The 24,242-nt window shown below is 46.8% G+C and overlaps 1 protein-coding gene across 7 annotated transcripts in view; it reads right to left on the reverse strand.

Annotated features, from left to right (window-relative positions):
• Positions 1-24,242, reverse strand: part of EXOC6 (exocyst complex component 6) — a 219,444-nt gene that overhangs the window by 146,016 nt on the left and 49,186 nt on the right. For all 7 annotated transcript variants that reach the window (XM_025179786.3, XM_006113178.5, XM_089780169.1 and 4 more), the window contains 3 exons: positions 23,801-23,848; positions 23,611-23,701; positions 22,570-22,615 (listed from right to left, as the gene is read on the reverse strand). In XM_025179786.3, the coding sequence (XP_025035571.1) occupies positions 22,570-22,615; positions 23,611-23,701; positions 23,801-23,848 (185 nt within the window). The remainder of the gene's footprint in view (positions 1-22,569; positions 22,616-23,610; positions 23,702-23,800; positions 23,849-24,242) is intronic.

The following is a 24,242-nucleotide window of genomic DNA, read 5'->3' on the forward strand; positions in this document are numbered from 1 at the left end:
CCTGCATCTCCACTACCCACCAGTGGCTCAGCTGCACGGCGGGACTGGGAGGCATGGGGCCACGGAGCCAGGAGTGGGGCTGCTAAGTGGCACAGCAAAGAGCCCAGCAATCCTGCTGCTACCCTGCAGAGCTGCCAGGTGAGGCTGGGAAGCAGTGAGCCTGCACAACAAGGCTGAAATCCAAGTAGGGCTGCTGCCTGGTGGCACAACTGGACTCCAGCAGGGGGACTACCCTGCGAGGCTGGGAGCCCGGCAGCAGAACTGTGCTTGCAGTAGCGGGGCTGACACAGTGCAGGGCTGGGCCGGGAGCTCTGCACTGAGGGGCCGGCAGCAGGGAGAAGTTGGCTGGGAGGCTGGTAGCAAGACCATGGCTCGGGGGTGGGAGGACTCGTGACAGGAGGTGGCCCAGAAATGACCATCCCTGGTCCAGCAATATCCCTCATCTGGGACCAGTCAATCTCGAGGGTGCCAGACCAGGGAGGTCCAACCTATACACTTTAAAATAAACTATTGATGTTAGCGGAGGCTTGGAAAACATTCATGGCATGAAGAGAAGAAAAAACACTTCACAATTTATCTTAGCTATTAAGAGGAAAGATTTGTTGAAGATGTTTTACAGGAAGCAAGTAAGATGTTTTACAGTACATTAATAGTTAAATATGTCGTGAAACCTCATGTAAGGATAATTGAATTTAAAGAGAAACACTGAAATGTAATACATTTAAAAATGGATTTAATACTAATTTCAGTTGCTGCTAAGTCCCCACATGAACAATAATAAAAAATGATTGACTATAGGAAATACAGTGAAACTTTCTATGCTCAAAGTGACAGTGCACAAAATAAACTGATTAATACATTTTTCTCTACTCTTTTGATTAAAGTTATATATGGCCTCTCTCCCTGCAGACAATTCTATCCTTATGTATGTGAATAATCCACCACACTAACATAAAAAAATACTCACATGAATAAAGTGTGCATGTTCGCAAGATCTGAGTTTAGATATGATATGATTTGTAACAAAAAAAGAAAATAATGTGAATTTTAAGCTATCTGTATTCCTTTAACATGTCAAATTTTAAGAGACAAAATTAGGATTTTTATTTCTCTTTCTTCATGTAAGTGGACCTTAAAGGATTTGGGGGAGAGCCAGTTAGCCTTAATGACCTTATAATGGTATTTAAGCCACTTAAAAATAAATTTTAAAAAATATTTATTTTGGGCTGTATCCTAACTTTCATAATTCAAGAGTAGGTGGTACAGAAACCTTCTACTCAAGACCTTATTAACTAGGAAAAGGGGTCAAGTTTAGGTCACGCTTAGTTAATATGTTTTCCAAATGTAATCTTTTCCTTTCTAAAAATGCAAGATAGTACCTTTGGTTCAATTTTACATTTTTCTGGCTCATCCTTCTCCTTATAAAACCCACACAACCAATAAGGGAATTGATTGACTGACTACATGGGGGAAATATATATACTAATGTACACAATATATTCAATATACACAAAGTTCTTTCAAATTTACAAAATAAAACTAGAAAAAAATCACTTTCAATTATAGTAAGAAAAGGTTACTCACCTTGTGCAGTAACTTCTGTTCTTCGAGATGTGTGTCCCCGTGGGTGCTCCACTACAGGTGTCGGGCTCGTCCCGGCGCCGCAAACCGGAAACTTCTTCGTAGCAGTAGCCCCCTCCGGAGGACCGCGCGTGCGCAGTGTGTCCCGCGGCGTTCGCGCCTTTTCTGCGTCGCGCGGTCCGACCCGCCAGTTCCTCCTAGCCGGAACATCTGCAAGATACAAGAGAGATCTCCGAAGCAGGGAGGAGGGCGGGTCGTGGAGCACCCACGGGGACACACATCTCGAAGAACAGAAGTTACTGCACAAGGTGAGTAACCTTTTCTTCTTCTTCGAGTGATGTCCCCGTGGGTGCTCCACTACAGGTGAGTATGAAGCAGTCACCCTCGCACTGATTGTGCTTCGGATTTACTTGTGCACGGACGAAAGGACTGCTTGAGCGACTGCTGTGTCGGCGACCTTGAGACGGTCAAGGGCATAGTGTCTAGCGAAGGTGGATGCGGACGACCATGTCGCTGCCCTGCATATGTCTGTAAGAGATACATTTTTCATAAAAGCCGTGGAGGCAGCCATACTTCTGGTTGAATGCGCTGTTAGCGAACAGGGCAGAGATTTCCCCCTGAGAGTGTAGCAACGGGTGATGCAGTTAACTATATGTTTGGAAATACGTTGGGACGACAGCTGATGACCTTTAGAGCGATCAGCGAGTGATAATAGCAAACGCGGAGACTTCCGGAATGGACGTGTTCTGTCAAGGTAAAATGCCAATGCCCTTCTAATGTCCAGAGTGTGCCAGCGGGCTTCCTCCGGTGTAGCATGCGGTTTGGGGTAGAAAGTAGGGAAGATTATAGGTTCATTGACATGAAAGGACGAGTTGACTTTTGGCAAGAAGGATGGGTGACATCTCAGTGAGACTCCCTGCTGAGTGAACATCGTGTATGGCGGGTCCGCTGAGAGTGCTGCAAGCTCTGAAACTCGCCGAGCTGAGGCTATTGCCAGGAGAAAGGTAACCTTTATTGTGAGAATTTGTAACTCACAAGTCGCAAGTGGTTCAAATGGTGGGCGGGTAAGGGTGTCCAGTACAAGGCCAAGGTCCCATGGCTGCGGGATAGGCTTGTGTGGTGGACAAATATTGGAAATTCCCTTGAGAAATTTCTTCGTAAGTGGATGAGAGAAAACGGAAAAGCTCTCTATGGGAGCGTGAAAAGCCGAAATAGCTGCCAAGTGTACTTTTAGCGAAGCAGCGGCCAATCCTTGGGAGTGTAAATGCAGGACGTAGTCCAGAATACGCTGGATCTGCACATTTAGGGGGTTAATGGCTTGTGGCCGGCACCAGGCTGAGAAGCGACGCCACTTATAGATGTACGATCGTTGGGTGCTGTGTCGTCTGCTTTGCACGAGTACATCCATGACTGCTTGGGAGCAGGTTAACTCTAGGCCCTGGAGCCAGTTAGGAGCCAAGCTGTCAGGTGCAAGCGGTCGACATCCGGGTGGAGAAAGTTGCCATTTTGTTGTGAGATCAAGTTGTTGATCCTTGGAAGACGTTGAGGTCTGGACACCGACATCTGCATGAGTTGCGTGAGCCAAGTCTGGCGCGGCCAGAAGGGAGCCACGAGGATTACTGTCGCCGAGTCTGACAGTATTTTCTGTATTACCCGCGGTATCAGCGGGATTGGGGGAAAAGCGTAGAGGAGATGGTACGCTCCCCAATTGAGAAGGAAGGCATCCCCCAAGGATTGGTTGTCTATCCCCGCTCTCGAACAGTAAGAGCGGCACTTCCTGTTGTCGCGAGTGGCAAAGAGGTCGATCTCTGGGTAACCCCATGCCCGAAACAGATCGAGGGCTACAGAGTGAAGGAGCTCCCATTCGTGTTGGGAGTGGAATGATCTGCTGAGCGTGTCCGCAATTATATTGGTTTTGCCGGGGAGATAGGAAGCTACGAGCGCGATCCTGTGGCGGATCGCCCAGTTCCACAGGCGCACTGCTTCCGCACACAAAGTCCTGGACCGGGCCCCGCCTTGCCGGTTGATGTAGTAAACCGTGCATATGTTGTCGGTAAGGACTTGTATGGTGGTCCCCTGTATATGTTGGACAAAGTGGCGGCATGCGTTGAAGACTGCCCTGAGCTCCAGGAAGTTTATATGGAGTAGGGATTCCTGATGGGACCACAGTCCCTGAATCCGGTAGTGCAACATGTGCGCCCCCCAGCCTATTAGCGACGCGTCCGTGGTCAATTGAATGGATGGGGGCTGGATCCGGAATGGAACGCCTGCTAGAGTATTGGCAGGTAGAGTCCACCAAACGAGCGATTTCCTGACTCGGGCAGGGATGGTTATGAAAGTGTTGATATTGGTAATGCCCGGTTTGTAGGCTATGAGGAGCCAATGTTGCAGACATCGCATGCGGAGGCGAGCATGGGCTATGACGTATGTGGTAGAGGCCATGTGGCCCAGTAGTTTCAGGCAGGTAAGGTAAGAGACCTTCGGGGCTGTGAGCAAGACGTTCGATAGGTCTCGAATGGTGTCGGCTCTGTCCGTAGGCAGATACGCCATAGCAGTGGTAGAGTCTAGTCTGGCCCCAATGAACACGATGGACTGGGCCGGAGTTAGAGTAGATTTTGGCAGATTGATAATTAGGCCAAGGGTCTCGAAGATGCCTTTTGTAGTGGCAACTGCCATCTCGGCTTGTTCTCTCGAAGGTGCTGAGAGGAGGTAGTCGTCGAGATAAGGGAAGATGGTGATCCCCGCTCGACGGAGGTATGCCGCTATGACTGCCATGGTCTTTGAAAATACTCTCGGAGCTGCGGATAGGCCGAAGGGAAGTACCGCATATTGGTAGTGGTCGTCTCCGAGGGTGAATCGCAGAAACCTCCTGTGAGCTGGATGGATAGGAATGTGGAAGTATGCGTCCTGCAGGTCGAGAGACGCGAACCAATCCCCCTTTTGTAGTGTTGGAATGATGGAACCCAGAGTAACCATCTTGAATCTGTATCTTCGCAGGTAGCGGTTGAGACCGCGAAGGTCTAGTATCGGCCTCCATCCCCCCGACTTTTTCTCTGTGAGGAAGTATCGGGAATAGAACCCCCTGCGATGGAATTCGGGAGGAACTATTTCCACTGCACCTATGGTAAGTAGGTGTACTACTTCCTGTCGTAACAGATTTTCGTGGGAGGGGTCCCTGAAAAGGGGTGGGGAGGGAGGGTTGGTGGGAGGCAAGGTGGAGAACGGAATGGTGAGTCCTGAGGTTACAATCTCCCTGACCCAGCGGTCTGTGGTGATGGCAAACCAACGAAGGGAGTATGGATACAGACGGCGGTTGAAGAGTTTGGTTACTCTCGCGTTGGGTTCTAGCTGAGGGATGGCTCGCAGACTCTCGATCAGTATGTCAAACTTGCTGTCTAGATTGTTGCTGGTTGTTGGCCTTGTTAGGTTGCTGGCGGCGACGTTGGGGGCGCTGCCTCTGTCTATGCTGGTCGTATGGCCTAAATCGTTGGTTGGTATAGTAGGAAGCCGAAGAAGGAGGCGGCCTCTGCCTGTTATATGGCCAGGCTCTCCTGCGCCTGAAGGGCGGGGTGTACATCCCTAGAGTTCTTAACGTATTTCTAGAGTCTTTTCCTGAGTGAAACACTTGGTCTGTGTTTTGAGCGAACAGGGATGCTCGGTCAAATGGGAGGTCCTCCACCTTAGGGTGTAGATCCTTTGGCACGGAAGCCAGGTGGAGCCAAGAGTCTCGTCGCATGACGATGGACGTCGCGGTAGTGCGGGAGGCCGAGTCCGCGATATCGAGGGATATCTGGAGCGCATTACGGGCCACTGTGTACCCCTCTTGTACTATGGCCTTCAGTACCTCCCTTTGGGAATGTGGGAGATGCTGTATGAGCGGCACTAACTTCGAATAGTTGTCGAAGTCGTGGTTGGCAAGATGGGCAGAGTAGTTTGCCATCCTCAATGTGGCCGTAGCAGATGAATAGACCTTTCTGCCTAGCAAATCCAAGCGTTTGGCCTCTTTGTCCGCGATAGAATTTCTCGCCTGCGCGGATCTCGCCTTTTGCTGTGCTGCGTCAACCACGATAGAGTTCGGAACAGGATGGGTAAAGAGAAACTCTGCATCCTTGGCGTCGATAAAATATTTCCTGTCCGTGCGTTTGTTGGTAGGAGGCATAGACGCCGGAGTTTGCCAGATGTCATTGGCTACCTCCAATATCGCGGCATCGAAAGGAAGAGCTAGCTTGGATTTACTAGAATGTTGTAAATTTCTGAGCAGCGGATGGTGTTTTGGAGGCGCCCCCGAGGTGCGTAAGTTTTGTGAATCCGCTACCCGTGTAAAAAGCTCATGGAACTGCTTATAATCATCTGCTAGAGGGGGTTCGTCGTTAAACACCGCATCATCAGGAGAAGAGGAAGCGACATCTGTCGGGGAGGCCACTGACTGGTGTTCCGCCACTGGTGACTGAGTGGTATCGTCCTGTGGGACCGAAGTCGTGGACGCATCTCCCGTAGGCGCTGGTGGGCGTTGAGCCGGTGGAATAGAGCCTTGGGTCGTTGGTGAATATATTTGCTGTCGGCTCGGAGACAAGGGTGAGCGCCTCGATATTGATCGTGAACGCTCCGAATGCGGTGAGCGGTGACGAGACGCACTATGAGAGTATTGTGGAGAATAGGACAGAGTGCTCCTATGACGATAATAGCGGGAGCGGGTAGGTGATCGAGGGGAACGAGAACGGTACGAGTAACGGTACGGCGATCTGGAGTAGTATGATCGGTGATAGTGAGGCGGTGTGATGGACCTTCTCGGGGATCTATAGTAGCGGCGTGCAGGAGAGTACTCGTGATAGTGGCTCCGCCGTCTTTGAGGTGAAATCGAAGGTCCAGGCGAGAAGGCTGCCCTGTCCGAACCTGGAGAAGGGGTACGAGGGTGGTGTGTTTTCCTCTGTGCCTTCGTCGGTACCGCTCTAGAAGTATGGGGGACCGGGCTATCTGGGATCGAGATAAGTGAGGCCCCATCAGAGATTTCCCCTGGAAGGCATGGTGATTGAGGCGCAGGAGGCGAGGAAGGCGGAAGCACTTCTTGTCCCGACACCTGAGGGTGTAAGGTCGTCGGATCCGGTGCCGAAACGGGAGACTGAGACGGCTGCTCCACTTCCAGCGATCGGTCGGTGCGGTGCGGTGCCGACGCGCCCTGAGGATGAGGAGTGGCTGCGTCGCTAGGCTTTGGATGGGATCTGGGTGCCGAGTGTTTCCTCGGTGCCGTGTCCGGTGCCTTAGGTTGTTGCGGCTTAGGCTTCGGTGCCTGTTTAGGCTTCGGTGCCGGGCCGGCCACCGGTGCCGTCTTAGTCGGGGCACGGTCATGCGCCGACGGTGCCGATTGCCTCGGTGCCGAGGACCGCACCGAATCCGGCTGCGGTGCCGCTCGGAGGCTCGGTGCCGCTGATGATGGTGCCGACTCCGGACGGGTTGGCGGGGCCGATGCCACAGAGAGTGCAGGGCTCGGCGCCGATGTGCTACGGGCTTTGGAAGGCTTTTCCATCGCCTGTGGGTGGCCCGACGCGGCTCTCGAGTCTGCCGCACTTAGGCTCCTGGACGAAGCGGAGGCCTTTTCTTTGGTCTTGTGCGTACCCTCGGTCTCTCGCTCTGTTGACGTCGGCGGCTGAAGAGCCTTGTTGAAGAGGAGCATTTTAAGGCGCATCTCCCTGTCACGCCTCGTGCGCGCCGTTAGCTTGGCGCAATGGCCACACTTCTGAGGGATATGGCCCTCCCCTAGGCAGCGAATGCAGCGGGAGTGGCCATCCGACACCGGCATAGCCTCGCCGCATGATGCGCACTTCTTGAACCCGGGAGAACCGGGCATGGTTCGCTGTGCGGGTGTAACCCCCGGGATTAAAACAGGGGGTTGAAGTAACAGGGGTGTTGTTTTTTTTTTTTTTTTTTAAACAATTAACCAATCTAACTAACTAACGATATAACACTGACTAACACTACGTTGGGAAGGGGCTAACTGGGAAACAACTGAACATATATCTGATTTTTTTAACTAAACGATTCCTCCTCAGGAGAGGAGCGTGTTCCAGATCCGTCTGCGGCCGTGGACGGTTAGGAGGAACTGGCGGGTCGGACCGCGCGACGCAGAAAAGGCGCGAACGCCGCGGGACACACTGCGCACGCGCGGTCCTCCGGAGGGGGCTACTGCTACGAAGAAGTTTCCGGTTTGCGGCGCCGGGACGAGCCCGACACCTGTAGTGGAGCACCCACGGGGACATCACTCGAAGAAGAATCTTCAGTGTATGTCAAAATAATAGTAGGTAAAACACTGTCAAGCAGAAATATGATTCAACTTGATGAGATCACTTTAACTTTTGTAAATACATGAGCAAAAACCATCTGAATATTTCCGCTGTAAATTCTCATTCTACAAACAAAAATTTTCTCAACTAAAGACAGTAGCACTCAGTATAGCCAAAGGATGGGAAAAATTCTTCTCTCTCCAAAAACACAACTGCTTTCAGCAGACTGCAAACAAAGTGATTTCAATTGTAAATTTGGAGCCTTTGCTTTATTGAGCCTTCTCTTTATTTTATATAAAACAAGTGGAATGTTTTCAATAAAAAGAGTTTGGGGAGTTGTGTGTGTATGTGTGTTTTTTTGCTTTTTTAAAAATAGCAATGTCCACAAGGGCCAAATGGTGAGGCTTTTAAGGAGGACTAAGTAAATAACAGAATCAAAATCATATAAAAGGTTTTTATTTAAATAATACAAATCAGCTTATCAGAGCACAGTTAGTTCATCTGGAAGGTTTTCACTGCCGTCTCTGAGATCATAATTAACATAATCCATTTTCAACCCATTCTAGAGTTGCTTACTAATTATATATATAAAGTCCTGAGTATGTGTGCACTCACTCTCTCGCTGCATATATACTCTCACACAGAGGACCTTGCCTTTTAAACATCTGTTCTGATAAAGGACTGAAGACTTAATTTGAAGGTCACCAGCAGGTCAGGATTTAAGCTACAGATGTTTGCATGGCATTTCAGGTTGTGAGTTATTTTAATTTTTTATCTAGAAAATAGTATTTATGCATAATGGGCCAAAGGAACTTTGTCATGAACAGTTGATAACAATGTTAATAGCTCTCAGCAAATGTAATGAAATATATTAATAACTTTCAGTTTGTACAAGTGACTCAGAGTGTTAGCCTGTAACTTTAAAAACAACGAGTAGTCCTATGACACCTTAGAGACTAACAAAAATATATATAGTATTATCTGAAGAAGTGCGTTTTGCCCGTAAAAGCTTGTGATAATATATATATATATATACACACACACACACACACACACACACACACACACAGAGGCAGTCCCCGGGTTACGTCAGTCCGACTTAAGTCGGACCCCTACTTACGAACCGGGGCGGGGGGGCCCCGCTAGTGTGGGGTGCCTCCCCCACTGTCGCCGCCTCTGGCGGCGCGGGGGGCGCTTCCCCCCAGCAGACCAGGGAGACGCGGAGCTAGCGCCCCCTCCCCCCCCCAGCAGACCAGGGAGATGCGGAGCAGCTTTTCTCGCCACGGAGGACGCAGGCGGCGGGACCGCCGAGACACGCCGTGGTCCCGCCGCCCGCGTCCTCCGCGGCAAAAAAAGCCGCTCCGCGTCTCCCTGGTCTGCTGGGAGGGGCGCAGCTAGTGCGCCCCTCCCCCCAGCAGACCAGGCTTTTCTCGTCGACGCCTGGGGTAGAGCAGCTGGGGGGCTGCCAGGTTGGTCCCATAGCGCCGAGGTGCGGCGCTACTGGACCAACCCAGCAGCACCCCAGCTGCTCTGCCCCAGGCGTGTCCGATTCAGCCGCTGCTGGTCAGTTTCAACAGCGGCTGAATCTGGACGCCAGTTCCGACTTACATACAAATTCAACTTAAGAACAAACCTACAGTCCCTATCCTGTACGTAACCCGGGGACTGCCTGTATATATATATATATGTTAGTCTCTAAGGTGCCAAAGGACTACTTGTTGAATATAAATGAGTTAAGCAACTATTTTGAACATCTTAAAAATTCCTCTTATAAGATATAGAATTCCTTTTTACTGCCTTCTCTGAGCAAGACTTGCAAGAGTAAGTTTACTAATTCCCAAGTTTTGAAACTATGGGGATATACAAATGTAAAATATCACAGAAGACAGCAGAGAGTTTATAAATCTTCCCAAGGACAGAAATCTATCAGTTGTATTGAGTTGATTCCCACTAGGAATTCCAAAATACATAAACTTCTAATAATGTAAGGAAGCAGATATGATGGGAAAACAAACAATAAAAGTTACGTACATCTGAGTTTCCCATCTTGTTCTGATACTGAATTGACCCCTAACAGAGAAGGAATGTTCACTTGGGCTGGAAAACACGGACGCTTCATCGCACACATTTTAAAAAAAGTTTGAAAAGGTGTACGTCTCCTTGCTGACCACATTACTCCGCTACATAAACCCACTACCTGATTATAAAAATGTCACTGAGGAATTCCAAGCAAAAAATTCATCTAGAAAGTTGCTATTTTAAGATCTCTACATCACATGGTTATCACTAGCTTGAAATCACCTTATATTAATCTACAAAACAACTAGTTTGCTGCTGGTGCTATATAAATAACAAAAACTAATTGAAAAAACAGCCTTACATAAAATGATTTTCACATTCAATGTGTTCATATAAGCTGAATTTTAAAATGATCCGTGCTAAAAGAGAAAGAAAGCCATATCACCCAGGTACACTACAAACATTTGTTTAAAAAAAAAAAAAAGTCAGTCACCATAAAGGGAATCCCTGAAGCCCAGTACAGGTTGCAATCCCAAATCTGGGAATCTCTGATCCGGCAATATCCATGGTCCAACATGGCCATGGATGTTCCTGGGTGAGAGAATCTTGGAACAGGAGGGCTAGCAGCTGAGAGCCTGGTGCAGCCCTGCGAGTCTGGTAGCAGTGGAGCCACAGCAGCCCTGGAAGCGGCAGTGCTAGGGCAGCCCAGGCAGCGGTGGAGCGCGATTGGGGCTGCCTGCTGCCGTGGCAGCTGGGCCAGGACAACAGCAGTCTAGGAGGCGAAGCTTGGCCAGGGTTGCATCAGCCCAGGGGGTGGCGGGGCCACATTATCCTGGGAGGCGGTGGCAGGACAGGCTGGACGGTGGTGGTAATGTAATTGGGGCTGCCTGCTGCCGCAGTAGCAGGGCTGAGGCTGCAGCCATAGCAGTCTGGGAGGGGAAGCTGGCCGGGACTGCAGCACGCTGGTAGAATCAGCGCTGCTGGGGGTTCATGCCACCCAGCAGGGGGGTTGGAGCTGCTGTAACCCAATTGGGCAGCACAGCCAGCACTGGGGTTGGGCCAGCAGGCAGCCCAACTGGGCCAAAGGAGCCAGCAGGTGGGGAAGGAGGCAGTGCGCTGAGGGGCTGGTGTCAGGGGACCTCCTATCGTCCGGCAAATTCCCTCACCCAGTACCAGTCAGGTCCCAAGGGTGCCAGACCAAGGAGGTCCAACCAGTATTACTAAACCTTTCTGATATGAGGCAATGCTTCTTACTGTCTTCCTAAACTGTGTTAGAGAGAGTTCAGGGACTAGCGTCTATCCATGGATCAGGCACTGAGGGACACTACAGCCAACAATACTGCTTAAAAACTTTTAGATTTAAAGCACTTCCTTTAAAAATAGGATTCAAGAAATCCATGAGGATAGATGCAATAGGGATTGAAATTTCTGTAAATTTCCCAAGACAGCAACTGTTTCCAACTATTTTCTTCACAGAGACTGAACTTCTGAGTCACCTCAAATTAAAAAAAAATCTGCAAAGCACCACCTGGTTAAACATACTTGCCTACTTTTGTCCTGCTCAAAACTTTCCTCTTTAACCAGATCCTTAAATCCCTTCCTTTCTAAAGGAACAGGTATCTCAAACTCATTTGTATTCTTTGTTGACCAACTTTCCATTGTCATATTCTTTTTACGTATATTATAACTTCTCGGGGGGGGAGGGGAAGGATAATCTGTTTTTATTTCCTGATCACTCCCACTATCATCTTTTTTTAAGAGGCGCACCTACTTTTTTAACCTTTTGCCACTGTGAATAATTTATTTTAAGAAACTATCAGTCTATCAATTTTAAAAACTTTACTAGGTATCTTTGTTTTACAACACTAAGCCATCACCTTTTCCTTGGATGTGAAATTATTGAAATCTGTTATTACTTTGTTTGTCCTATAGTTTGTCTTTCTAAAACAACACTGACTATGTAGTATAATGATTAATACCATACTATGAGGATCCTGTGACTTTCAAACACATAATTTGTTGTGAAATTCACTCGTTGCCATAGAATTGTGTCCCAGCTTCTCAGCTTTCATTTTAAAAATAATGGTTCTAAGTTCTTGTAGAGATGACATGGAAAACACAAACCAAGCACAAACCAAAGTAAGGATGCTTGCCTGAGTCTGCAAAGTGTCTAAAACTAAAACTTCGAGATGTGTGAACTGCCCCATTCATCCTAAAGAGGAACTCAATGCTCTCCAGAATTTGGGTATTTTCTCACCAGTCCATGCAACTCAGCATTTAAGGACATCACCATTTTGCTGCAACCAGAAATCTCAGCAGCTTTTCCCCCCTCTCCTTGCACTGCCAGGACCTGCCTATATCCGACTCCTGCTCTCCAGCTTTTCCTACCATTACTTGAATTACACTGCATGCTTGCTGCATTGCTCCATGGAGCTAGGCAGAAGTGGATAAGAAGGCAGAGTTTCAGTCCAGCTCGCAAACAAAAGAACCACATGCACAGGCTGATGAGCTGAGTGATCTAGAAAACAACATGGCTCAACTACAGACATTAACCACAGTAGTCAGCTATCAGCTTTCCCCTTCTCTGGGAAAGGAAATTCTGAGCTGGACTACCTGGAGAATGTCATGGGAACAGTGGCATGGAGCTGGACCACCTAGAGAGCACAATGAAAAACCCACCTTCAAAAACAGTCACAGCTGAAAATAATCAACAATGGATTTACGGTCACTTCATATATTTCAACTGTTTATGTTTGTTTGCATGGGAACAGGATAAATGGGGATTAAAATAAATTTACATTGCCACAAATTTTAGGAGTTGCTATTATGGAATTTGTTCCCATTGTGCTGTAGTTATATACAGCACCTTTCAACTGAGGAACTCAAACTCTTGGTAAAATGTATTAATCTCAACTCTGTGTGAGAGAAGGAACCACTGTCTCCATGGCAAATTATGGGTAACTGAGGTGCAGAAGGGCTAAGTGACTTTCCCACAGTTACACAAAAAGTCAATGTCAAAGCCAGAAAAAGAACCCAGAAATCCCAGCACTAAACTTTACCCACAAGATCATAGTCCTGTCCATATTTCCTACAGTGACTTACATGAAGTCTAACAACAGTCTTAGCAACCAATTTATTTATTTACAGGAAATTCTATTGCAGTCACTGCAGTAGTAAGTGCTTTTCACAGTACACTAACAATGTCAGTGCTTTTGTATCTCTTTCTCTAACAAATCCTGCTGGAGTATAAAGTCTATAACTTTATACAAAGACTCATATAGGTAGCCACAGGTTAAGATATAATATGGTTAAATGAAAAGCATGATATGATTAAGTCACTTTAAATTAGTCTTTAAAAGAAAAAAATCTGGAAGGTTCATTACAAAGCTATAAACCCATAGTGGGTAATTAAACAGTGGGAGCACCAATACCCCTTTCCTTAAGCCCCATTCTCCCAAGATTTAACCCCTCCATAAAACTCTCCAACCGGTCTAGTCTGCTTAGAGCAGACTCCTCATTTATTTTTTCTCACAACAATAATTCTTGTCAACTTGCATTATACATGGCTCAGGAGATAGTTAAATGGGATACAGAGCCTTTCACCCCTAGGTCACCAGTTCAAGTCCAGCCCAGGTTGGTAGTGACAAAAAATTGTTACCAACAGATGGCTGTTTGGAATCCACTGCAAACTGGCAATGTAAAGTAACATCCAGACCCATACTTAGCACTGTCTTAAAGGTGATGTCTCGAGAAGAAAGTCCTAATAGGATTTTGTCCTAAAAACAAAAAAATGCCATACCTTTTTCCTGCTTGTTTCTTTGACATTAACAATTCTGATCATGTCTTTGATTTTATGGAAACTGGAGTACTAGTGAAATTACAGTATTTAAAAAAGACAGAAAGATTAGAAATTGAGAAGGAAAAGTATTTTTATTCACTCCTTAGTTTTGTTAACATTCATTTAACATTACTATCCAAACTCTTGTGAGAAAAAATGTCTTTGTTAAAGAGTAAACATTCATCTTTTCAATTAAGGTATGAAAATTCATACTATACAGCAGTGTTTCCCAAACTATGGGCTGCGGCCCGGTACTGGGCCGCGGGAAAAAAATACCAGGCCTCAGCGTGCTTGGTGGTTGCCAGCAGGGCTGGCCTTAGGCCAATTTGACCGATTCGGTCGAATCGGGCCTCGCACCTCTGAACCCGGAAGTGCCGGCAAGTTACAGAGTCGGGGGCCCTGCTCCATCAATATGTGGAGCTGGGTCTCTCCCCCAGCTCTGCCTGAAGTGGGCCCTGGCCCATCCCTGCCGTGCGCGGCTCCTCCTCGCCTGCTGCTACTGCCCATGCGCTGCATTGCACGTGCACGGGGAGGACGCCCGGGCGGGATGTGATGTCACAGCCCGGGATTTTAAAACTCCTCGGAGGCACATTGCAGGGCTGCCTCCGGATTCGGCCTCCGGGGCCTGAACACAGCCTCTGGCCCCGCAACGTGGAAGGCAGGGAACAGGCTTGTGCGGCGGCGGGGGAAGGGAGGGGAGGAGAGCAGAGGAGAGGAGGCAGCGGCGATGGCTGCGGGGGGGAAGGGAAGGGGCTTGGGCTTGGGCGGGAGGAGGGAAAGACACCAAGGGACAGAGTACAGCAGAGACAAATGCCAGGGGCCCAAGTGCAGACAACGAGGGAAAGGATAGGAGGGGAGGTGTCAGTGGGAGGGAAGACAGAGTGATGCTGGGAGAGGAAAGGACAGGGGAAGGGCATTGAGGGCTGGAGGGGAGGCGATGGGAGAAAGCTTGAAAGAAGGGGTGGGCATGAGAGAGGTGGGGATGGAGCAAGGCATGTGTGAGGGCACAGACCGGCAGGAGAGGAATGGGGCAGAGAGTGGTGAGGGGGTGGGTATCAGGGAAAAAGAGGGCAAAGGGGGCAGGGGCAGTAAGGGAAGGGGGAGGCACCAGGAGGGTGCAGGGCTAAGGGAAGGTGCAGGTACCAGGAGGAGGAGAGAACCAGCCACCAGAAGCAGCACTGGATGGGGGAATCGGGGAGGACTGGTGAGATTGGGGGGCCAGTGGAAGCAGGGCTGCCGGGAGGCGCAAGGTTGGGGGCAGGGAGCTGGCCGGGGAAGATGGGGGGGAGAGAAGCGGCTGCTGGAAGAAGGGCTGGATGCGGGCAGCAGGGCTGGCCAAGGGAGATTGGGAGGAGAAGCGGGGGAGAACTGGCTGCCCGGGAAGGGGTTGGGGGAACTGGGGCTGGCCAGATGCGCAGCGGGGGGAAGCAGGGGAGAGGAATGAATCGGCCTGCGGGGAGTGGGATTGACCCGGCCATATGTAGCTCTCGGGGCGCTACTCCCCTCCTCCCCCCGCATACCACAAAGCACAAGTTAGTCCGGCCCAGAATTCTATTGTCTCCCCTCCCCTCCCACACACACATCCCTCGAGTAGTTGCGAATTGTCTGGCTAGTAGACACACTCATGCAGCCTGAGCACATTTACCAGCCAGGCAGTTCGAAACTACAAACTGATACATCTAGTAATAATAAAACTTATCTAATGAGAAAATACCAGACATGTTATATGTCTGGTATTTTCTCAGTTTGTTTTTTATGTGTTTATATTTTTGGGCTGCAAAAAGCAGTACTGAAAAAAAAGGGTTCCAACTAAAGTAAAAAGTTTGGGAACCCTGGTCTAACCAGCTTTCTGTCTGTCTTACAGTCCATTTATCCAATCCATTTTCCTTAACTTGCTGGCAAGAATATTGCAGGTGACCATATCAAAAGCTTTGCTAAAGTTGGCACTGGGGGTTTTGGGAGGACCAGAAACAACTTATCTGAATATTCATCATTTGATTAATGAACATACAAATGAACGTTACTGGTCCTCCAAAAGTTCGTGAATGGATTTACTGGTCCCCATGTCAAAAAGTTTGGGAACCCCTGCTATACAGCTCTGACAGTCTCAAGAAGTTCTTCCTGAAAAAAAAAAGGAAGACCAGACCTGATATATGTACTGTTTACAAAAATAAGAGAGGGGAAAAAAGCTTCCGACCTCCTTTATGCATCATAAAGACAAAAATGGAGGAGAAATCTCATTTTAAAAAAATCCATAGCCTGTTGCCTTTAAGTCAGTGAAATATCTTTCTGTGTTACCAAACATGGCTGTAAATGAAAAAGTAGCAAATTGAATTTCACGTTGGTGTCCAACCCACTAGCCACATGTGGCCATTTGGCCAGGAGAGTGTGGCTAGTTCAGAACTGGTTGGAAACCATGGCCATGTACCTTCACACTCCACTGTGGAAAAAAACCCCTGTGCCTCATGGCTTCCAGAATTTCTATTAGCATGTCATTTTTGAGTGCTCACCTGTTCAGCTCTTTGGTCATTTTTAACATTCCAAATATTCTAATGTATGAAAATAAGCATTTGCTTGAACCATGTACAATCTTTTGGCAGCAATATATACTGAATTATTAGTAAATATATTGGATTTGTGTTACACACCATGAGTTTGTGACATAAGATGCCTATGGAGACAATTCCTGTTAGTCAGATACTATAGCAAAACTTAAAGAACACACTATCATGGCTGCTTGGCAGATATAGGATAAAGTCATTGGTCCCTCATTACAATAGGACCAGAACTACTAGAGAGAAGGAAGAGGAACCACAACAGAAGCATTTCACTGGCCCTATGGAAGCCCCTCCAGCAGTACCATTGGGCTGTGTCTAGACTGGCAAGTTTTTCCGCAAAATCATCTGATTTTGCGGAAAAACTTGCCAGCTGTCTACACTGGCCGCTTGAATTTCCGGAAGAGCACTGACGATCTCATGTAAGATCGTCAGTGATTTTCTGGAAAAACTATGCTGTTCCCGTTTGGGCAAAAGTCTTTTTCCGAAAGACTTCTGCCCAAAAGGGCCAGTGTAGACAGCATGGTACTGTTTTCCGCAAAAAAGCCCCGATCGCGAAAATGGCGATTGGGGCTTTTTTGCGGAAAACCGCATCTAGATTGGCCACAGACGCTTTTCCGCAAAAAGTGCTTTTGCGGAAAAGCATCCTGCCAATCTATACATGCTTTTTCCGTTAAAAGCATTTTTGGAAATTCATGCCAGTCTAGACGCAGCCCTGCAGTATTAAGGGGACCGTAACTAGTATAAAGGCACTCTATACCAGGCGTCAGCAACCTTTCAGAAATGGGGTGCCAAGATTTAATTTCTGCACTTCTATTTAAGGATCTGTGTGCCGGGGGAAAACAGGGGAAGGTGGGATAGGGGCAGGCTGGGTACGGTGACCATATTTTCTGAACCAGATGCAGCTAGGGGAGAATGGTTTAATTTAGATTATTAAACAGATTAAGCATTTTAACTTTATCATGTTAGTTTATCAAACTTCCTTTTAAATAAAGTAAAATATTAATTTACATCCATCACAAAAGGTTTCAATGTTTTCTTTATTTATGGCAGGTGTGGGGAACCTTTTTTGGGTTGGGGGCCACTGACCCACAGAAAACTCAGTCAGGGGCCACACAAATGAGAAGCAAAAAAACCCCTCAAAATAACCCAACTCTCACTGATATGGCCCCCAACTGAGAAACCTCACTCCTCTGGTGCTCTAGCCCCACAGGACGAGGGGACGGGACAGGGAGGATGGAGGTTCAAGTCTTCCCATAGACCAGATTTACTTTTCCAGGGTTAGTGGATTTTATGGATCCTCTTAATCTGTGGGATGGGGACAAAAATAAGGGGTTCAGTGTGCGGGATAGGTCTGCCAGTGAGTGGGGTAGGGATGGGGTGCAGGATGGAGGAGAGGTTGCGAGGTCTGGGTGGGAGGTAGGGTGCAAAAGCAGGCTAGAAGTAGGGTATCCGGCTGGAGGAGGAGCAGGAGCAAGGTAGGGTGCAGTAAGTGGCCAAGAGGGTGAGTAAAGGAGCAATGGTGGATGCAGGAGCAAGTTGGGGGTAGGGTGTCTGGCCAGGGGGGAGGTACAGAGCAATGGAGGGTGCAGGGGCAGGTTGGGGGTAGGGTGTCTGGCCAGGAGAGGTGTGGGGCAGTGTGTCTGGCCAGATGGGAGGAGGCAGGAGCAAGGAAGGGTATCGGAGCAAGCTGGGGGTACAGAGTCTTGGTGGGGGAGGGGAGTGAGTGAGGGGAATTGGAGTGTGGGGGTCTGGGAATGAGAGGGGATACTTATCTGGCTTCGCATCCCCTTGCATGCTGCCATTCCCCCAGCCTGGTAGGAAGAGGGAGGGAGCTAAACCTCACTCCTTCACACAGCGGGGATCCCAGCACAGCGGGGGAGGGGTGTGTGTGTGAAGAAACCCTGACCTTCCCTGCCAGACCCAGTTCGCTGCTGTTTCCCCAGCAGGGTGGGAAGGGGTGAGAGAGCAGCAGTGCACGGAGCGCACCTACCCAGCCCAAGTGTGCCTTAACCCGCAGCACCCCAGCCGGGCTCTGTGCAGCACCTGCCAGGGCTGAAACGGAAGCTCCAAGTCATGGAGCCCGGGAGCAGCTCCGCTGGGTTTTACCTTGGACCCACCTGGTCCCTCCAACAGTGGTGAAGACGACTGCTGTACCAACAAGCAGCCTGAAGGAGGAGGAGGCAGCGCAGCCGGACTGGGGCTCTCATGCAACAGAGGCAGTGCCGTGGGGGAAGGGAGGGAGCCGGCCAGCACATAGTGGTGGGGCAATCGGTGGCAGAGTGGCTGGAAAATGCGTGCCACCAGAAGCCAGCCTGACTGCCTGCCGGCAAAGCTCCAATGGAGCTGCCTACACACTCTGCTGCGGGGGGTGGGGAGAGGGGGCTGCTGCCCACGCGAGGAGCAATGGCATGGAGCCATTTCTCAGTCACTTCTTCCCCACAAGCCAGTATCCCCATCAAGTAACATTTCGCTACTTGATGGGGACACCGGGACAAGAGTATTTAAAATCGGGACAGTCCCAAATGGTCGGCATATTGATCCAGCATATTGATCCCTGTTCTATACTTTAGTTTTGATGCCTGACAAGTCACAGTAAATGACCACAATTAACCTCAACTTCCACAGGATACCACTCCATAGTCTTTCTTCCCTGTGTGGAAACACAGAGAGTAAGTCATAAGGAAACAAAACTCATGTAGTTAACGAAAATGTTGTACTACAAAGAAGAAAAGTACCTGAGTACAGGCCGTCCTTGCTGTAAGTCCAAGATATGTTCCAAAAAACTTGGACTTATAGCAAAACAAGTTATGAAGAGAATTTTTTTCCTGCAGCTGATCTCCATTTGCGCAAACTGGGGGGGGGGAGAGGGGAGGAGAAGCTTTTTTGCCCAACTTCAGAGTGGTGAATGGGAGGACTTATAATGCATCAGTTCCTACAAGCTTCAACAACGTTAGTGTGGAATGGATGTATACCGGGGAGACATATAGGAAGGACACCCTGTACTAGAAGGAAGACAATTCCTCAGCTTGTATGCTCTAGGGCAGTGGTTCCCACTACACAGAGGACTTCCCAGGGATACATCAATTCATCTACATATTTGTCTAGTTTTATGACAGGCTACATAAAAAGCACTAGCAAAGGCAATATAAACCAAAATTTCATACAGACCATTACTTGTTTATACTGTTCTACATACCATTATACAGTATCACACTGAAATAAGTAAAATAATAATATTCCAATCAATTTACTGTATATGGTAAAAATGAAAAAGTAAGCAATTTTTCAGTAATAGTGTGCTGTGACACTTTTGTCTTTTTATGTCTGATTTTCTAAGCAAGTCATTTTTAAGTGAAGTGAAACTTGGGGTACACAAGACAAATCAGATTCCTGAAAGGAATACCTACAGTAGTCTAGAAAGTTTGAGAAGCTCTGGACCTCCATAGGATGTCAATGCAGCTCTGAGGATACTGATGCTCCTCCTCCTTCTAGTGGGATGGTGATGACATGTTCTAACCCAGTTGTGGGGAGCCTTTTTTGGGCAGGGGCCGCTGGCCTACAGAAAAATCAGTTGGGGGCTACACACAACTGAGAAGCAAAAGAAAACAGAAAAACAAATTCTCACTAATGTGGCCCCCTGCTGAGAAGGAGAAAGACATTTTCCACATTCTCCTCAAACACCAGAGCCTAGTCAATCCCAGACTAGTAGATTTTGTGTGCTCCAGCCCCGTGGGCTCCCCAATGCTGTGGGGGGAGCCCTGAGCCTCGGGGGGTCAGATCAAGGAAAAAGGCATCTGGCCTCCAGGCCTTAGGTTCCCCACCTCTGTTCTAACCCCTACTCTAACGGTCTGATACATCCGCAATGCCATCATTTTTGGCATGCAGTTTCCCATGTAGCATTTCCTCTCCTACAAATTCTTCCACAGGAGTGACACAGCCCTAAATCTTTAGAGGACTGAAGATTATTTTTAACTTTTGAAAAGTGCTGATGACTTCTCAATAATAGTTTTAAAAAAATCAACCCCCAAAACCCAATGAGTGAAACTACAAAAATAATAGATTACCTGAAATCAAAATGCTAGGGATGTAAAATTTCAATTAATTGGCTAATCAAATAGTCGCTGCAATTTGCATTGACTATTTGATTAGTCAATAAGGGTGCCTCCACCTTTGAAGTGTAGCAACAACCCCAGGACTTTTGCTACACTTCAAAGGCAAAAGTGCAGCAGGGACTGCTTGAGTCCCCCACTGGCCCTGTGTTCCCCGTGGCGTTGCAAAGCAGCAGCAACGCATGGAGCCCAGGGTCAGCGGGGGACTTCCCAGCTGGCCCCAGGCTGAACGTGGCATTTCAAAGTGGCAGCACCACGTGGAGCCCAGGGTCTGTCTCCCTCTTTGCTGCCTCTTTCTGACAGAAGCAGCAAGCGGGGGAAGCAACGAGGCAACTAGCATGTGGACTAGTCATTCATATCCCTACAAAATGCCACTAAAAACTGCCATTGCATCTGATTTATGTAATCACTCCATGATGCCCCTCAGTAATTTAACATCCCTGCCAATTATAAAGACAGACGGTGCCTGTCCTGTGCAACAGTGCAAGGAAGTGAGAGGTTATGACCAGTGTTCCCTCTAAGCTGTGTGGCAGGACAGCTTTACAGGTGATTAATCAGCCCCACCCAGTCAGCTCTGTGCATGTAGCCCTGAGCCTCTGACTGGGCTGAGGTGATTAATCACCTGTGAAGCTGGGCTGCCCCACAGCTTAGAGAGAACACTGGTTATGACCACTTTAACTAGTGTGCTATCTTACCACTTGCAGCATGCAGGAAGCAGCAAGCCCTGCAGAACAGATGAAACCACAGTAGGTCCTAGCTAGCAGAAAGTGGTACCTGTATGCTAGAGAGTTTAAACTGCAATGGGTGTAGGTCCAGGGAGTTTACTTCCTCTTCTCAGAACTGTTGGAACACTGGAGTAGGAGACTGTGACTCAAGGAGTCAGTCTCCTGGCCAGGTGGCTCCACAGGCACTACAACAACATGCTGCCACTTACTCTGAGAGGACTGCAAGCCAGTGATCTAGCCCACTGATTCCCAACCTTTTTTATGCCAGGGACCACAAACCCATTCTCAAATCTTTGGAGGACCAGTAACATTTTATTTGCATATTTACATATTCATTGTATAAATAATGCAAATGCAATGTTGCTTGGCCACCTCGCCCCAACCCAGACCCTTGATCCCCAGTGCCTAACACTCTTTGACCCCCACCCCTACGCCCCATGCCTTTTGACCCTTTAATCTGACTTCTGTAGCCCATCACAACATCCTCTTGCCTAGAGACCTCACCATGCCCTCACCCAACACCCCTTTGCTCCCTCCAAACACTCCCCAGAGTGAGGCTGCCCCCTTAGGGAGCATGGCTGTTACTGCCCCATGGAAAGGTGAAGCAGCGGTTGGCGCGCACGTGCTCCCTCCTCCTTCATGCCCCTTCCTCCTCAGGCGTGAAGGAGAGAAGTGAGAGGAAGGCTCCTCCTGCTCCGCCTCCTCCTGCCGTGACTCAGTCATCATGGCTGCCGGAGCTGAGCTGCTGCGAGCAGCCAGCTTGAGCTTCAGCAGCCGACATGGGCTGGCAGCCAGCAGGTTGCAGACCAGCAGCAGTCCACGGCCTGGCGGTTGGGAACCGCTGATCTAGCCCACAGGTAGAAAGCAGTGAGCACTAATCCAAATGCTGATGTGGAGAGAGCTCGCATTTTCATGCTTATAGTAAAGAGAACGTTTTCACACATTATACTAATTGTTCAAATAAATAAGAGAGTAGCAACACTTCTGACACTAGAGGAGATAAATGGAAAAATCAGTCATCTTTACTTCTTGAATTATACATTTCCATGGAGTGTGATAGATTACCTGGTATTAATGAACCAAAAAGAAACCATTAATTTACCATTCCTACTCCTTAAGGATTTTTTTAAATTCTTAGTTCTTAAATTGTTTTAGAGTATTAATAAATATTTATATTAAGTGTCTATATTCCCCTTGCATTCTTGCTTGTTTAAGTAGAAAAACTGTTTTCTCAAGCTTCTTAACTAAGATCCTAAAATTGCTTTATTTTTCACACAATGTCAGTTAATTTGTAAGAGACTACTCGAAATAAAGGCACTGAATGATAAAAAGACTTGACTATATGATTCATTATGTCTTGATCTTACTAGTCTTTAGTAGTCTATCAATAATTATAAAAGACAAGTTTAACCCATTCATTAAAAAAGTTACACTTCAGTTTACAGAAAGAAATTCACTCACCTTTTTACTTTCATCTGTTCTTTTAGTTTGCTGTACATTTCCAGTACTACATAAAAACATAACAAAAATCAACCCATTTAGATCTTATTGCAAACTGAATACTGTAGTTAAGAAAAAATATATACTTTTTATTTTAAAGTATATACTGTATATTATTTTAGTCTTAGATTCACTTACACACTTTTCTCAATTACCTATTACAAAACAAACAACTAAAAGTAGCAAAAATAAGGTTCCAAACTGCAGAGTAAGAGGAGGGAAAGTAAACTATTCAAGAGAAGTAGTAAAGAATTTAAAAGTGCAACAGTAATTTCAAATATTTTTAAATGTAAACACACTAACTTTTGTTTAAATGTCTGTCAACCAATTATGTTTACAGAATTCCATAAAAAATCTGGGGAATTTCATATGAATTCCCATAATGGAATAATTCATAGAAAGGCAACAGTACCATCTACTGTCATTATCCCAAGTCACAACAGAAAGGTTTGGTAGTACAAAGACAAGGTTCAAACCTATCTACCAATATCATATATATTATAAATGTGCACTATGAAATGCAATGTTCTCAAACTATATATATGAAAATGATGCTGTTCAAAAACATACTATTGTAATAGTGCACAATGTTGAAATTATTACTATAAATAATATTCACAAACTTTTTTAATGTTTTCCCTTAAACTTTTAGACACAGGAAAATAAATATTACATTGCAACTTCAATGGTTTAAATACAAACATATTTATTGTATGATAAAGATGCACAGGCTTAATTTTTAGACAAAGCTGTATGTTTATCCTGTTTATCCTATGTTTACCCTACTACAATTATTAAAGAATAAATATATCATCACAAGACCTAGATTTGGACATATTTATAAGAGTCTAGTAACTCATCTATAAATTTCACATTAAAGAATATTGAAAGGAAAGGAAAAATAAAACTGCGGAAGCATTTTAGGTATAGTGACTTATCTCATCGTTTAATTACCATTGTAGTTAGACAAATGTCATTATTACACACATATTTGTAACTCACCTGGAAGACACAACTGCAGTTTTTCCACTACTGTTGTGATATTCCGCTGCTGAATTCTACATCGGATTATTTCCTCTGTTTGGGCTATCACCTTAGATATTTTGTTAAAAAAAAAATAATAATAATAACAATTAAATTATGCAAACAAATTTAATTTGCTGCAAATATTCAATTAAAAATATTTTCTCACCTCTTTCCCAGATTCTTGAAGCCTTCGGTTGGTATCAGTAACTTGGACCTTAAAAATAATTTCACCTTTGTTAGACAAATATGCATATATTGCCCTGATGTAACTGCTCACCCTTGTAATTAGATCATGCTTCATGAGAAATTTAGAACAAAGAAATGCAAATTCAAATTAACTCTACAGCTTGAACTTGAACTTTTGATCGCAAAGGGCTTTTGTTAATTTCAATTACTTATGACAGTTCTTTCTAACAGATTCTGTGGCAAACTTCTCAAATTTACTTGGGATTTTTGAACTTTACTTGTTTCTGTAGGTCTGTCAAACAATTCAAATCATTGACCCAATTGACCACTGGTCCCTTTTTGATAACCTCAATAAGCTCTATGTGCCATTCATTGTCTGTAAGAAATGGTGATTGCATTTTATGGTAATTAAACATTCATAC

Source organism: Pelodiscus sinensis, chromosome 8 (genome assembly GCF_052426305.1).
Source record: "Pelodiscus sinensis isolate ZL-2025 chromosome 8, ASM5242630v1, whole genome shotgun sequence".
Lineage (NCBI taxonomy): Eukaryota > Metazoa > Chordata > Testudines > Trionychidae > Pelodiscus > Pelodiscus sinensis.